Genomic DNA, 16,615 nt, shown 5'->3' on the forward strand with positions numbered 1-16,615 from the left:
CCTTAATGCCACAGAATAGAGCTTTGGAACGTGACATCACTGCTCTAGACGTAGGGTTATGAGCGCCATCTTGAGGGGCCATAAACATAACCGACAAAAAACGACTGACTCACAGATATTTTGAATCTAAGTTACTTAAAATTATTTAGCAGTGGTACGAACTTCCTGCGTTAAAAAGATGGAAAATTGACTTTCGTTTCACTGTTCTCCTGCCTGTAAACAACACGAGGGGGCTAAGCTAACGGAGCTAACGAAAAGGAGACGAATGGCCTGGGTATCAGCGGTGAGACGTCCTGATATTAAGTTCTCCAACATCCCAAGATAGCTACAAGTTTGATAACAGTAACGTGTCATTTTTCTCGTAATTTAAGCTAAGTTGAATATTTACAAGCCATCTCTTGATAGACTGACATAACTCATCTATGAACCACTTTGAAGAACGTTTTCTTCATCCTTAGAACGTCTTCATTCTTGTCCCTCTTTCGTCTTCTGCCCCAAGCGCTTTCTTTTTCGCCTCTTCATCTTTAGCTCGATGACACTGGACAGGCTTCAAACGGAAACTTTAGAACGACCTGGCATATGTTCAAGTAGAAAATAATTTTTACCCACTTTTTGCGCCACTGCTTTTCAACCTGCGCGCCATCCCGGAGGAACCTCGTGCGCCGTTCTCAAGGGGCCTGAAGACCCCACGTGCACTTTTACCAGTTTTTTAGTCAACACAAAACTACACGCTTTCTTTTTAGAACATGTTTATTCCTTTTTTGGTGCAGAAAATAAATATAAAAACAATTTTTTATTTTGTAATATCAGGCAAGGTAACAAAGACCTGCTTCAGTCAAGCTTTGTGTGTCAGGAAAAAAAGCCCGTTTATCAGTTCCAGCTCCAGTTTGGAACAATTCCTATTAAAACAAACTAAACTCATCTCCTCCACACAGATCCAGGGATCAAATATTTACCCATTTAATCATCATTACAAACCTTCTGACCATGTAACATTATTTTATTCCCACCTTCAAATCTAAAAATAATAATAAAAAAAATGTAAAAGACAATTAAGTTTCTCAGATTTACCAACAAATGTTGCTCATTTATGGCAGAACCAAACATTAAATGGAAGCACTGTAAAGATGGCACAATGATTCATATGGATTATTAATGAAAAAACGTTACACAGGTGATTGGGTATTAAATCTGATTTCCAGTTAGAATTTTGAAAATGTTTCTGTTAATTCCAGTTAAATTTTAAAAAATAAAATACAAACATTTGACACATCATAATCTAACTCTATGGCAACTACAGATATATGGCTAGCTGGTAGCTAAACTATCAATCAACCTGAAAAAAAAGTATAAAAAAAAAAAGACATCTCTATTGAAAGATACACAGCATAGGATAATTAGCTTCAACCTGCATAATCCAGCCGTTTCAATAAGCAATCAGTGACATTAACAGATATGCAGCGAAGCCGTGAAGGCTTGTGTTCAAACCCCTGCAGAAGGCACCGACTCAGTACAACCTCTAACAGATCAAATCAGGAGACATTCATTGCAAAATAATTGACAATACAAATTAGTTTTTAAAGTGAAAAAATAGAGAAGGCAAATAAGGAAGATAATGAAGTGTTTAGACAGTGGAGGGCTAGGCAGTAGTCCATATCCATTAAAGACTGATCAATGAGGTTCTTCCACATTCTGTCAAATTATAACCTCAAACATCAATGTTTGCGAACTTCAACAGAAAAGTATTTTTTTCCCATTTGTATTCCGCCTGTGCACTTTGAGAGCTTGCAGCTTTAATAGCAGGCCCACAAAAAGCGGCTTGTGTCTGGTCTGCGTGGACGCCATCTTTGATTTGCCCAACATCATCAGGTTGCACTCGTCTCACAATCCTGGAGATGCAACAAACCGCTGGTATGCATCTTTGATGATTTCATGTAGATGGGAGGTCTAACATTTAGGGGTGCACTGACTAAAATTTCTGAAGGATTTGATAACGATTTTGAAGAGTTGCTAAATATAGCAACAAAGTTGCTAAGTTGGCAAAGGTGGGGTGACTATTGTTAAGGGGACAGTGGCTGGTTTTCAGATCTTTGCGGAGGTAGATATCACCTAAATTAAAGAATTAAAGAAACTGGGGCTGATTTATCTGTTCCACTCTATTAAATATTTGTAGGTACACTTCAATCTTTCACTCCAACTCCAGGTCATTCCCATAAGGGGAGGGGAAAAAAACGTGTAGAACGCAAACTTTAAAGTGAAAAAGGGCAACAGAGTTGTAACCTTTGAAAGTCAAAAAGAAAGCCACCACTGAAGGCCGGCCAAAAGCAACAGTCGTTCGCCGAGCGGCTGCGCCCTGAACGCCAGGCAGAGCACAAACCAGCCACATTACCCTGAACACATCATCCACACAGTGAAATGTAGCAGCAGCATCATGTGGTGGGGATAGAAAGTATCAAAATGTATAGAATTTTCCTTTACTTAGCAGGTCTGTCAATCAAAACCCCAATAAAACGCACTGATGTTTGTGATTGTAACAAGACAGAATGTGAAAAACTCAAGGGGTGTGAATAGTTTAAGGAAGAGCAGATGTGTGTCAGTTGGGGAAGTTTGTAAACTGGGTTTGTCATCGTGTTGTCAGTGAAAGACCTTGAAGGTAGCTGTTAGAATTAGGCTGTGCAGGATTACGAGCTACGAAAAAACATAAATATAGCATAACAAGAGTGGATTTCGTTTTGTATTCCAGCATAAACACTAACCTGACCTCAAACCAACCAATAGATTAACCTCTGGCTCTGAAGCTGTGTTAGTGTGAGAGGGAAAGGAGGTGCAACATATTAAAGGACTGTTCCCACAGGGATAGAAAGTCACATAAAAAGTGGGACGCGCGACTCAGTCGTCCACACCGATGTTGCGGAACAAATAGGACATGGACTCTCCGTTGTGGATGCGGCGGATGGCCTCCGACAGGATCATGCTGATGTCTACCGTTTTGATCTTCGGGCACTGGAGCTTCTGGAGCTCGTGGGGGATCGTGTTGGTCACCACCACCTGAAGGACGGAGGAGGAAACTATGAAGGAGGATATTACAGGAACAAAAAGACACAGTAAGGTAAAAGCTCTGACCTCGTCAATGGCGGACTCTTCTATGAACCTCGGGGCGTCCGAGGAGAGGAGCCCGTGCGTTGCCATGACAAAGATCTTGTAGGCTCCTCTCTCCTTCAGCGTCTCTGCCGCCGCCACGAAGCTATCGACGTTATCGATGATGTCATCCTGCAGAACAAGCGAGTCGACGCAACTGGCTCAAAATTTAAATCAAGGCAAGTCTGGCACAAGTTACTATTGCCAATCTCACCACTATGATGGCGATGCGTCCCCCTACGTCTCCCACCACCGTGATTGGAGGCTTTTCTTTAGGGATCAGCACTGCAGACACAAATCAATGTCTGATAAATACTGAAGGGTTAAACAATGGAGTTGCTGGGGTTAGAGTTGGCGCTTTACATGGTATCTCCATGCTCGGGTGAATGGCTCCGGTGGTCTTGACCGTGGGGGGGGAGTGGCGTCCATCTACCTGGTCCGACTCAGCGTCCTGAGCTTCTCCGTGAATCACCGCGATGCCGAGACGCAGCCGCTCGGCGAACGACTGCGCCCTGAACGCCAGGCAGAGCACAAACCAGCCACAGGCTGCTTAGCAACACAACCTCCTCCATTTAGAGGTCGTCTACAAACTTACAAAGTTTCTTCCACCACCGGAGACTTTTCAAAGTTTGTCAAATTCAAACTATAGACAATGTTTTTTAAAATATTTAGCAAAATGATGTGAAGACAGAGGAAAAACAATTGTGTTTTCTAAATGTAGAAAGCTGTAGAAGTTTGTTAGAGAACAATTCCACAAACTGGCCTCTGAGGGAAAGTGGTTAGTGGTTGTACCATGAAATAATGCAAAACCTTTTGAGAGACACTGCAACTTATGTTTGTAAAGTCACAGGAAAACAAAGAGAGACAACCCAAGCTCTACTCTAACCAGCAGATGAAGGAGAACGCACCTTTTAGCAGAAGCCGGAGATTTCGCAACAATTACAGCATTTCTGTAGTCGGGGATCTGAGGGTTTGAATGTAAAAAAAACATATAATATGAAATGGTATCATAGTTAGGTTTGTCACCGTCACAAGAGTTGTCATTGTAGCAAGTTTATTGTTCTTGCTGGGCCGAGATCATTATGAATGGAATTTAAGATCTAGATCTCCAAAAAAATATACAAACGTCATCCAGCCAACTGGCGATAAATCTGAACACCACCCATGGTAGACGTATAAAAAGCTAGTTCGCAAGAATATGTTAGCACTGAGTCAAATAACACAAAGATGTCTGTAATTCAACATTTTGCCTGACAGAAAAGTCCTGTGAGGAAAAAACTAAATACATAGAATATACAAGATGAATCCTGCCAAGAAAAAATTCAGGACCTGTGAATAACATATTTAAGGCCAACTTACTTTAAGAAAAAAAAAAATCATTTAAGGCCTTAAGACAGAGTAAGGCCTTAATTTCAGATACAAAAACTTAGGACCTTTTTTTTTTTTTTACCTCCTCTTGGATGTACTGGAGCAGAAACGGAGACGCTCTCAGATTGTCCACTGGAATGTTGAAGAAGCCCTGAATCTCCTTCTGATGGAGGTCCATAGTGATCAGGTGGGTGAGGCCTGTACACATGGGCGTGTTCACGTTGTACACGATGGATTTTAAATATAGAATAAACAAATGACAGTGTGTGAGGGTCCAGTCCTCTCATACTTACCGGCTTTACACACCATGGAGGCGATAAGCTTGGAGACGATGGAGCCCCTCTTCCTCATCTTGCACTGCTTGCTGTAGGGGAAGTAGGGCAGGACGCCGGTGATGCTGCGCGCGCAAGACGTCCTGCAGGCGTACACCATGATCAGCATCTCCATGATGGTGGTGTTGACGTCCCTGATGCAGAAAAAAAGCAACAACTTAATTTTCTAGAAAATCAAAAAGTTAATTTCCCTGTGAAGCTCTTGAAGGAGGCGGAGCCATGCGCGACATCGCTGTGTTCAAACAAAAAACGCACAGTGCTCCGTTATTCAGTGCCGATCTGGACTACAGTTCAGTTATTTCAGTACACTTGAAATAAGACACAACTAACCTACAAGTAACTTTTCAGCAAGATGTAGATGCTTGTTTTAAGTAAATAAATTCTTAATATTGACAACAATTCTAGTTCAACAGATTATTTCACTTCTGACATGGAAAAAATGTATTTATGAGTCAGCAAACAATCCACTTGGATCTTCTTCTTGCCATTTTTTCACTCACCGACTGCATTTCCATCAAAAACGTTGTTGATATTCAGCTTGAGGTTGAGAAGACAGTTTTGCGCTTGCTGTGTTTCCATTAAATAAGAAATGTAATTAAAATCACAAACATGGTGCTCCAACATCCTTCAACTATTTCCTGTCGTCTTCTTCGTAGTTTGTGCCGGTGGCAACATCTGGTAGCTGATTATGGGACTCCTGTGATGCTTTAAAAATGTTTCCATTGCAGTTTTGTGAAATAAAACAATTTTGATACGGCCAAAAAAAAAATCTAACTCTGCTTGTTCCCACTAAGCCAATTTATTTTCGAAATGTAAACTTACGCAATTATATGGTCAATGGAAATGCAGCTATTGTCTCTGGTCTCTCTGGATCAGTTAGCAAAAGCATGTGCAACCACAATAACGCTCCCCAGTGAAACGGGTGATTTTAAAATCAGCTCTAGTTTGCAGTTGTTTCCTACTGGCTCTCATTTTCAGATGATTCGGTATTTTTAAAAACATTCAGAAGTTTTTTTCCATGTCAGAATTGTGGTCTGTAATGAAACCCCATGAGGGGTATAAATGCTTTCTGCAGTTGTGTGCGCTCTGGTTCTTACTTTGATACAGTCTGGATGATGAAGACATCTTTCCCTCGCACCGATTCCTGAATTTGTACCCGTGTTTCTACGGAAACAAGGACAAGATATGGGGAAAAATAAAAATACAGTCGGCTGAACAAACACACCCTGTTATCTCATAATACAGCGGAGTTCGTTCCTCTCCCCTCTCCTATCTGCCTACCACACTGCTGTGGAAAACTGGACATACCAGCATTCCAGAACTAAACCAGGGATTAGAGACAGAATCCTTCCTGTAGGAGCTAAAACTAAACTGTTATCAGGTCCGACGGAGTGAACCAGGAGCAGCAGTGACTTCAAATCTGCATTTGTGTAAAAACACGCCGTGTTGTACTGTGGCCTCACCAGAGTGGCTTCAATTAATCAATTTTTGATTTGCCCTGACTTGCATCAGCAGTGCTGAGATAAAAACCTCTGGAAGTGTTTGGAAAGGTCTCAAAGTTTCAGAATCAGTAGCTGGCAAGTCAGTATGTTATCCTGAGAGACAAAGAAAACCAGCTCCTCACAACCAGAGCGGAGGTAGAAAACAACCATTACAGAACTGGAATAAAGTCCTGTAGGTCTTTTAAATTTGCGTTGTGCAGGAGAAACAAATGAAGATTGGCTTTTCGTGCATCGGCTGATCGCAAGTCTTCCAAAATGAAGGAAATCTGGACCAAACTGTCATGGAGGACAGAAAATCCTGCATGGTTCCTTAATTTTGAGCTAGTGATTTTTGAATAAACTTTAAAAAATTGTTTGTTTTGATCCAATTAAATAGACAATTAAATCAAAACGCTACAGTTTGATTTACAAGTTTTGATTTACAAAAAGAGCAATAGTAGTTTATCAAAAACATGTGAGGTGTTGCAACTTAGTCTACTGGTTTAATTTATGTTAAGTAAACCAGAAAACCTCGCAGATACTTTCTTTTGTTATTGCCTGCCAAATCTATTTTATTTGAGAAATGCACATTCTATTAATGCATAAATTATGCAGTTATTGGGAAAATAAAAAACACCCAGTCACTGCTTAATTTTGGAATACACGATAAAAGTTTATATAAAAACATTAGACTGTCTTTTTTTAACAGTACTAAACCTTACTTGATTATATGATTAATTACTGTAGCAGAACAATCGATGATTAAAATAATCAATAGCTGTACACACACACACACACACACACACACACACACACGCCCACACACACACACACACACACCAATAGCCAAGGTAGCCGCCAGTACAAGGTTCAATGGACCATTAAACAACTTGGTGTTTTAAACATCCTTACAATTTAATGACTATTTCATTATTAATCTTCAATATAAACAACATATTAATGCTGAATTAGGAGAATTTGAAAATAATTTCTCTATTACATCATAAGTGCAACTCCAAATTTGTCACATTGTAGCTTGTGATTGTAATGTGACAAAATAAAAGGGATAATAAATAAATAACCAGTGTACATGTTTTTCAGTCTTTTTCAAATTTGTGCGTTTTCTACTGGCTGCTATGACGACCTCAAAAAGCAACATCTACAGAAAACCCACAGATCATTTTCCCAAACGCATCGCTTAGGACAGTTTGTCAACACATGTTCATATATCTTTAACACTGTAATACCACTGGTCTTATAGTAAACAGTTATGGAGAAGGCACTTCCTGTTTGTCATCGCCTCACCTCTGTTTGCTTCCTGGTACACCTGAACCTTTCCCAGCTCCACCCCTAACCGCCTGGGAGAGGAAACCAAACGGAAATTAGAAAAGTTGAGGATCATCAAATGATGTGTGAAGGTTAAATCTACTAGCAGAGCACATTTAAAACAGCAGCTTCGCAATTTACACCAACCATCATAACTTCAAACAAAGGTTAAAACAATTAAAAAATAGATTTTAATGTCTTATACGTCATGAACACATAAAACACATAGGCTTACCAGAAGCAGAAGGAACAGGTGACATAACTTTAATAATTTCACAAACAGAAATCTGAAAAGTTAGGAACTTCTGCAGTTCTCATGAGACCTGGAAGATCAGCAGTCCATTGTGTTAAACACAGTCAGGATGCACCGACTGCAGCTTTCTGGCCGATCACCGATCGAAAAGCCTGACCAGTCCGATCTTGAACAATAACTTTTTTTTCTTTTTTTTTTTTGGAAAAGTTGCGAATTATAGCAATACAGTTGCTAAGTTAGTAACAGCGTGACGACTTCTGTTAAGAGGACAGTGGCTGATTTCCCACAGGTGGAGAAGATCGGTTTCCAAACACTGATCTCCTGAAAATGAAGGAAATCACGGACGGTTTTTCAGTTCACCTCTGGAACACACATTTAAAAAGGCATCCGGGGCAGACAGACGTCACTTTTAAAGGTGATGTCACAACATTTAGATAATCAAAATCTCGCTTTTACAAACTAAAGTGGACAGTGTGTGCAGAATCTAGTCACAATCTACCAGAATGACTGCAGCTGATGCCCAAAGATTCAGAAAAATTTTTGTTTTTTTTTTACATATTTTTCATTTCAGACATAGAAATGTGTAAAACTTCCAAATGCTACCAGCCTGGAGAACAGAGCTGAAGCAATTAGCCAAATTAAATGTGATGAACCGATTCTTGAAATAAGCGTCAACTCATTTAGCCATCGATTAATCGTTAACTGGAGTACACAGACTCAAACAAAAGGTGAAACAAAGACGCCCTCAGAGCAGCAATTAAGTCAAAATGGTGAAATAAATACATTTTTCAATAAAATTTTTTAAATTTTTCTGTAGAATTTCTCATGTGGCAATTTTAGCTTCATTTGGTTCAAATTTCATTTATTAAAAGAAAAAAAAAAAAAAAAAAGACCTTTCAGCATCTTTTGCCCACCAATTATTAATTGGTGGATCCAAAAGAATAATCAAAGGACGCATTTTGTTTTTAACTGTTGATGAGGAAGTGTTTCACTCAACTTCTGTTATTGCAATTCAGGGTATAAAATGTTTATTTTCACATTTAAAAATAGAATCATTTCTATCTTATGAATTCCTAAGATTGTTACCACTTTAGATTTATAAAATAAGTCTAAGTGGTTAAAAGAAATAGATCTGCTGAAAGTGCACCGCGTATCCAATTAATCGAAAATTATTGCTTGTTGCATTCCTACTGGACACATCGGCAAATGAAAAGTTATCAAAGCAATTCCATTGTCCCCCTCTGTGTGCTTAAATTTAAGCAGATCTTAAAGTTGGCGTCCTCGTCAGCAGGACTGCACTGACACAGAGATGTGAAAACCATTTTCTGCTCTCTCTCCTTGTTTCACATCAGCACGAGACGTTTAACCAACACTTTCACCTCCTGCGAAGCAGATAAAACCAGACCGAGTCGTGAAGAACTCCTGCGGTCTGTTCACTCTGAGCCAACGGCGTCAGCAGGCCCTCCTATACTCACTCGGCGATCCTCTTGCCCAGCTCGCGACTCGACGGGTGCGAGTTGGCGGTGAAGATCACCAAGCCGCCCTTGGTGTGGTTCATGTCTCTGGGGTCTCGGCCGCCGCTCTCGCCGCACTCAGGCAGTGGATCCCTGGGCACCCACGCTGCGCTGAGACCTTCCTGCAGGGGAGACGGACGAGCGCTTACTTCCTCCAGAGTTTATCCGACAGAACACGAGGGGAAACAGGAAACGCGTTCGGGATGGACGGAGGCGAGACGAGTGGATCACGATTAGAGTTCTGTCTATTTCAGGATTTTTTTTTTTTAAAACAAAAATTTGTATCAATTTAGCAGAGGATAACGCACTCGGTAAAAGCATGGTTCTCTTATACTTCAAAGAACTTTCACTTCCTTCCATTCTTAAACTCCCAAGAAGTTCCCATCGGCTAACAGGAAACAGAAATGTGATTTTTAAAGAAAGCCAGTTCCAGGTAAAAGTTCACTGTAAATGTGAACCGTAAAAACAAGAGATGAATTAAAAATAAAGTGGACAATTCATCCAATCGGACATGTTTAGCACCCTCCTCCGTCCACTTCGATGTGGGAATACAGAGTTATGCTGCTGGATCAGAAACCTTTTGCCGGATCTTCTCAATTGTTTAGTCTCACTCTAGCTGGTTATATATTTTAAATGGTTTATGTTCTGAGACAGACATAAAAACAACCACAGTTCATGGTTTGTTTGTTGTTGTTTTTTTTTTTGTAAGGGAAAAATTTTTTTCCATAAATATTTTTTTTTTTAGAAAAAAGGGAAAATGTGTGGTTAAGAACACTCCGATTATAACAACTTGCACTTTCAGTGACAGGACAGAGCAATATCTGTGTTTCAGCCTCCCAGTCAGCGCGTCCTGCCACATGCAAATTTTTCAAAAATCTCGTAAAAGCACACGCGTGATCAGTGCGACCCCGCTAGACTGCGTACAGCTCCTGGGATCAAATTGACCCCGTTTGCCAATAAGTTGAAATAATTTTCAGTGTGAAATTAAAGGCGTACCGATCCATCGACCACCGATCATAATTGGCTGATTTCCGTGAAAAAGTGTATGGTAAGTGACAACCGATCCCCCGCCACTTGCAGCCAATCACACAAACGGATCACCTGTAATGTCATTCCTTATTCGTGTTTTTTGTAAATATTGGAAATAATGGCTTATTGTTTACATTTTAAAACTGCAAATAAGTTGGTTTTACATTAAGATAAAAAGCAAAGTTAAGTCAGTGAATTCTAATAATCTGTATGACAATATTTTTAAGTACATATATTAGAAAATAATTTGATGTGTGATCAATTGCGGTTTCTTCTAGCCTGTACAATTTGGAAATTGCCAAATTGAGTTAAAACTGTACTATAATATTTACAATAAAAATTATGTAAACAATTTGTCTCATGGTAGACTATGTATGACCATCCTTACTGATGGTATTAGAATGATTATATGAACACATAGTGTTAGTGCTGCAACAACTGCCTTTACAACAACAAAGCAGAAAAGAAAATGTTAGGCTACAACCAGAAAACGTGCAGAAAGATTTACGTTACTGTTCCAACAAGTAATTGCTTCAATAAACATATAGAGGGGATTTACTGCTGCTTTTAGTAGAAACTGCAGTTCATAATGAGAAATGTGAGGCTGTTAGGCGAAGTGGGGAATCTTTCATCGTACTATCAACACGGTCACGACGTTAGCTTCACGTTGCTATGCTAACTGAACAACAAAATTTGTCTATTTAATTTATTTTAGCAGAATAACAGATTAATGCAAGAGGTGTACTAAAATCCCACCGAGAAGACTAGCACGTGTTAGCAAATTGAGTTTTTAATCAAAGCTTGCAACTGAAAAAAAATGTTCCGACTTTAGCAATATAGGATAGCGACTAGCCAACATCAACGCCCGAGAACCAACGCGAGATCTGGCTAAAAATAATTCTACCGAGGCAAAGCTCCCGAATCCGTGAAGTGATTTTTCATGCGTCGGAGAGCAGCGGGTCTGTCTGCGAAGCTAACAGGAACCACCGAGAATAGGGAAGAACAAAAAAAAAAATGAGGAAAGAAACCAAAACAGAGCTCCTCACCAGCTTGTGTATCAGATCCGGTCACAACCTGCAACCAGCCGTATTTGAATATAGCTTCGAGCCTCCGGGGCTTTTCAACCTGTTCGTAGTCCGACTGTCTGACTTCGTGACGTTCTGGGTTTTTGACTGACGTAGTCGCTAGCAAATCAAAACATGGGCGTAGAGAGGAGTATGGAGAGAGCTCATTGGCTTAAACGTACGGCGGAAACGATACGTTAACGCATCTGCCATATTGGAAGTGGCACGTCCAGCTAGTTTTTTAAGTCAACAAAGTTCTCAAAGCGTTCTTAAATTTACCTTAATTTTCCTCAATATTTTTAAAAATTATTTTTATTAATAATGGTAATAATAATAATAATAATAATAATATATTAGGCACCACAACAGGCGTGTCGCAACCAATCCAAAAACATCTGACTCTTAAATAAGGTCTGGAAGCTTTTATAGGGTGTCAGTTAAAGGGGCTACATTGACATAGCTACACAGAAGGAATGTAATCGGAATGCTTATGTGTTATCCACTCTTCTTTGTTTATGAATCGAAAGCCAGACAGAAAAATTGGACTTTAGCGCCAACAATAGAGGTTCATTCAGTGACACTAGAGGGCAGTGTGTTGTTGTGAAATCTGAAACCATCTGGAGCTCTAACGAAACAGTTAAATTATGTGTGATTGTTTTGCTGTCATGAGTTCTTCTCTATTATTTCCTCTTTACGTGAAACAGCTTCAAAATTACCATCATATGGCCAAATTGCTCCTCTGTTTATTAGTCTTCAGAGTCTTCCGTCATTTTATTAAACAGTAAAAAATGTTTGTCTGATGCAACCTCAGTCATCCAGTGTGACTAAGGTTGAGCTATTGGCCATATAACCAGGTTGAGCGAGTAATACCAGCTAAATGGAACTGCATGCAAATAAATGTACATCATCTTTTTTATTTACAAAAAAAGATCAAAATTCATGTATTATTTTCCTCCCACTTCTCAATTATCCTACTAGGTGTTGGCCTACCACACCCACACACCCACACACACACACACACACACACACACACACATACGGGTTTTGGTGGTTTAGAGGGACAATTTTTTCAAACCAGTTTTTTGCAACACTAAACAGTCACCCCTTTCCACTTGTGCTAGAAAGACCTAGTAAGTTGTAAAAAATCTTGTTTGAGCTACACAACATAGATCTCACTTGAAAACCTCAATACACACATCAGAACTCAAAATACAAGAACCTGATGCAATGCTGTATTAGAAGGACAGACGATAATGAGGTGCTTGGCTCCGCCCATGATACCAACAGTAATTGTCAGGGCCAATTTTATTTATCAGGACCACAGCATACACAAACATGAAATATATATGTATTAAGTCCAAACATGGAAATATGGAATATGGCTACACAGAAAGTGGACTTTATTTACAGCACCTTCACTAAGAACTAGAGCAACAATTCTGTTTGTGAACATAAAGGAAAATCTGTGAATGGCAAAGTTAAATGAATTACGGGTCTATTGTTAAATCAAAAAGATAATGCTGGCATTCTATTATAGTGGCCAGTTGTCCTTTCTTGATGTGTTCGCCAAAGTGCCTCATGACCGCAGCAATCTCCAGGGAGATCATGGATGCTTTTTTGCTCTCCTAGCACTTTCCATAGATGCTAGAAAAAAGAAATAATTCATTAGTGTAAACCAACTCCAATTGTTAATTTTTCTTGGTTATAAATTATGTAATGCCTGTTTTCAAATAAGCATTCATAAAGAACATACATTAGTGGGAGAAGCTACAGAAATGAGCATGTAGGTTGCATCGATGAAAATTAATTTCTGCAAATGCCAAACAGGTTAACACTTGGTATGGTTGCTTGGTATGTATGATTAATTATTTGAGGGAATTCTAGAATTTTTTTTTTTTTTTCATAATTTAAAATTGCATTTGTTTGACAAACAGGCCTCAGCAGCTGGTGAAGAACCATCCAAAGCCAAAAGACTTGTTCCTCCTTCTAATGCTGGTGCCTAGTCTTCTTTCCAGTGAAGGAGATCCCACTCTGAACCATCTCACTGACTCCACCAAAATACAGGTTCTGTACAGGTGCAGCATCAGCAAAGGGCCATTTATTGAGATCTCTGGTTTCCTAAAACCAGAGATTAATCAAATTTTAGATGTTAAATTTGGTTAATATCTTAAAATTAACCAAATTTAAAGATATACTCTGATTACTTTGCTTATTAGTTTTGTGGTGCTTTGATATTTTGAAAAAAATATAAATATGTGAATGTATTTCAGATTAAGATTGGGATAGAGAAAGTAGTATAAACAGTCCCATTACTGATCACCAAATTAGATTTTCTAGCATCTGAACATTGGCTGTGTGAAAGATTATCATTTTAATACAAGGCACAGTTAAATGGTATGTGTGTGGTAATTTAAGCCAGATGACATATTGGATAATGTCTGCTCAAAATATCATGCATAAAGAAGAACATGGTCACCCTATTGCCTTTCAGTGGTGTAGATCATTACTTTTGACCATGCTTCAGTTGTGCTTTTGAGCTTAACTAGCTTGGTGTTTCAAGACTTGTGTAGGTGTGGTGATTTACCAGAATTTTTATTTGTGTTCCTTTTCTGCGGGGCTCTATGTCCTTCTGTTTTAGTTTTCTGTTGAGCTCTTTCCCTTACCATCTGTGTTTACTTTGTGCTGAAAAGAACATATATAAAAATATGGGGTTAATCAACTGAAAAGTAAAGAACACTCGCTTAAGGTGAGTCTCTTCCCAATGTAGAAAACAGTTCTCCATATTCCTGCACATTACATGTTGAATATTACACAAGACCTGTGTGTCTGTGCACTTCTACATGTAACTTTCATTTTTTTGTAACTTCAAAACTCAGTCCTCTATATACCTGCATCTTACATGATGAATATTACACAAGACCTGTTTGTTTGAACAGTAGTTAATACCATTTTAATGACTTCATTTAGAAAATAAGTTGGTCTTTGGAGACCAATAGTACCTCAGGAGGGTTGGTTAAAAGGATCCCCATGCATCCACGTCACCAGCCTGATACGGTTCCTTTTTGGAAATCTGAAATGTAAAGAACACTCATTGAATGTGAGTTTGTTCCCAATGTAGAAAACAGTCCTCCTTATTCAGGGACCTTACATTTTGAGTATTACACAGGACCTGCGTGTATAGGGGTTTCTACATGTCACTTTCATTCTTTCAAAACTATGTCCTCCTTATTCTGGCACCTTACATGATGAGTAATACACAGGACCTTTGTGTATGGGCGTTTTTACATGTAACTTTCATTCTTTTGTACTTGTAATTTCAAACCTCTGTCCTCCCTTTTAATGCAGCTTTACATATCAAGTTCTAGACAATACCTGTGTGTTTGAACAGTACTTAATAACATTTCAATGACTTAGTTTTAGAAAATATGTTGGTTGTTGGACACCAAAATTACCTCTGGAGGGTTGGTTGAACAGGATCTGCATGTTTCCACATCACCAGCCTGACACAATTCATCTTTGGAAATCTGAAATGTAAAGAACACTCATTGAATGCGAGTTTGTTCCCAATGTAGAAAACAGTCCTCCTTATTCAGGGACCTTACATTTTGAGTATTACACAGGACCTGCGTGTATAGGCGTTTCTACATGTCACTTTCATTCTTTCAAAACTATGTCCTCCTTATTCTGGCACCTTACATGATGAGTATTACACAGGACCTTTGTGTATGGGCGTTTTTACATGCAACTTTCATTCTTTTGTACAGTTGTGGTCAAAAGTGTACATACACTTGTAAAAATCATAATGTTATGGCTGTCTTGAGTCTTCAATAAGTTCTACAACTCTTATTTTTCTGTGATAGAGTGATCGAACACATACATGTTTGTCACAAAAAACAGTCATAAAGTTTGGTTCTTTCATAAATTTATTATGGGTCTGCTGAAAATGTCACCAAATCTGCTGGGTCAAAAATATACATACAGCAACATTAGTATTTGGTTACATGTCCCTTGGCCATTTTCACGGCAACTAGGCGCTTTTGGTAGCCATCCACAAGGTCCTGGCAAGCTTCAGGTCGAATGTTTGACCACTCTTCTTGACAGAATTGGTGCAGTTCAGCTAAATGGGATGGTTTTCTTGCATGAACCTGTTTCTTTAGCACTGTCCACATGTTCTCAATGGGGTTTAAGTCAGGACTTTGGGAAGGCCATTCTAAAACCTTAATTCTAGCCTGGTTTAGCCATTCCTTTACCACTTTTGATGTGTGTTTTGGGTCATTGTCTTGTTGGAACACCCAACGCAAGACCCAACCTTCGGGCTGATGGTTTTAAGTTTTCCTGCAGAATTTGGAGGTAATCCTCCTTCTTCATTATCCCATTTACTTTCTGCAAAGAACCAGTTCCACTGGCAGCAAAACATCCCCAGAGCATAATACTACCACCACCATGCTTGACAGTAGGCATGGTGTTCCTGGGATTAAAGGCCTCACCTTTTCTCCTCCAAACATATTGCTGGGTGTTGTGGCCAAACAGCTTAATTTTTGTTTCGTCTGACCAGAGAACTTTCCTCCAGAAGGTTTTATCTTTGTCCATGTGATCAGCAGCAAACTTCAGTCGAGTCTTAAGGTGCCTTTTCTGGAGCAAGGGCTTCTTTCTTGCACGGCAGCCTCTCAGTCCATGGCGATGTAAAACACGCTTGACTGTGGAGACTGACACCTGTGTTCCATCAGCTTCCAAATCCTTGCAGACCTGCTTCTTGGTGATTCTTGGTTGACTCTTGACCATCCTGACCAATCTCCTCTCGGCAGCATGTGATAGCTTGCGTTTTCTTCCTGATCGTGGCAGTGACACAACTGTTCCATGCACTTTATACTTGCGTATAATTGTCTGCACAGTTGCTCTTGGGACCTGTAGCTCCAAGTGACTTCCCTGACTTGTTCAAGTCAATAATTCGCTTTTTCAGATCCACACTGAGTTCCTTTGACTTTCCCATTGTAGCTTTTGTAGCTGAGTCTAATCACTGGGTCAAATGAGCCCTATTTAAATGGGCTCATGAGAAGTCAACAGCTGTAGTCAATCAGAATCACTTAGAAGAAGTGAAGAGGCCATGACA

General features: G+C 39.5%; 1 protein-coding gene across 1 annotated transcript; it reads right to left on the reverse strand.

Moving 5' to 3' along the window:
- Positions 1–732: 732 nt before the first annotated feature.
- On the reverse strand, positions 733–11,623 carry LOC122821392 (phosphoribosyl pyrophosphate synthase-associated protein 2). Its single transcript, XM_044099253.1, has 11 exons — positions 11,488–11,623; positions 9,374–9,534; positions 7,625–7,677; positions 5,936–6,002; positions 4,800–4,972; positions 4,589–4,704; positions 4,047–4,102; positions 3,502–3,650; positions 3,353–3,423; positions 3,124–3,270; positions 733–3,048 (listed from the first exon to the last, which is right to left on the reverse strand). The coding sequence occupies exons 2-11, from the start codon at positions 9,454–9,456 to the stop codon at positions 2,890–2,892; spliced, it is 1,074 nt and encodes a 357-aa protein (XP_043955188.1). The 5' UTR covers positions 9,457–9,534; positions 11,488–11,623; the 3' UTR covers positions 733–2,889.
- Between the last annotated feature and the right edge of the window lie 4,992 nt (positions 11,624–16,615).

The sequence above is a fragment of the Gambusia affinis genome, linkage group LG19, assembly GCF_019740435.1.
Source record: "Gambusia affinis linkage group LG19, SWU_Gaff_1.0, whole genome shotgun sequence".
NCBI lineage: Eukaryota > Metazoa > Chordata > Actinopteri > Cyprinodontiformes > Poeciliidae > Gambusia > Gambusia affinis.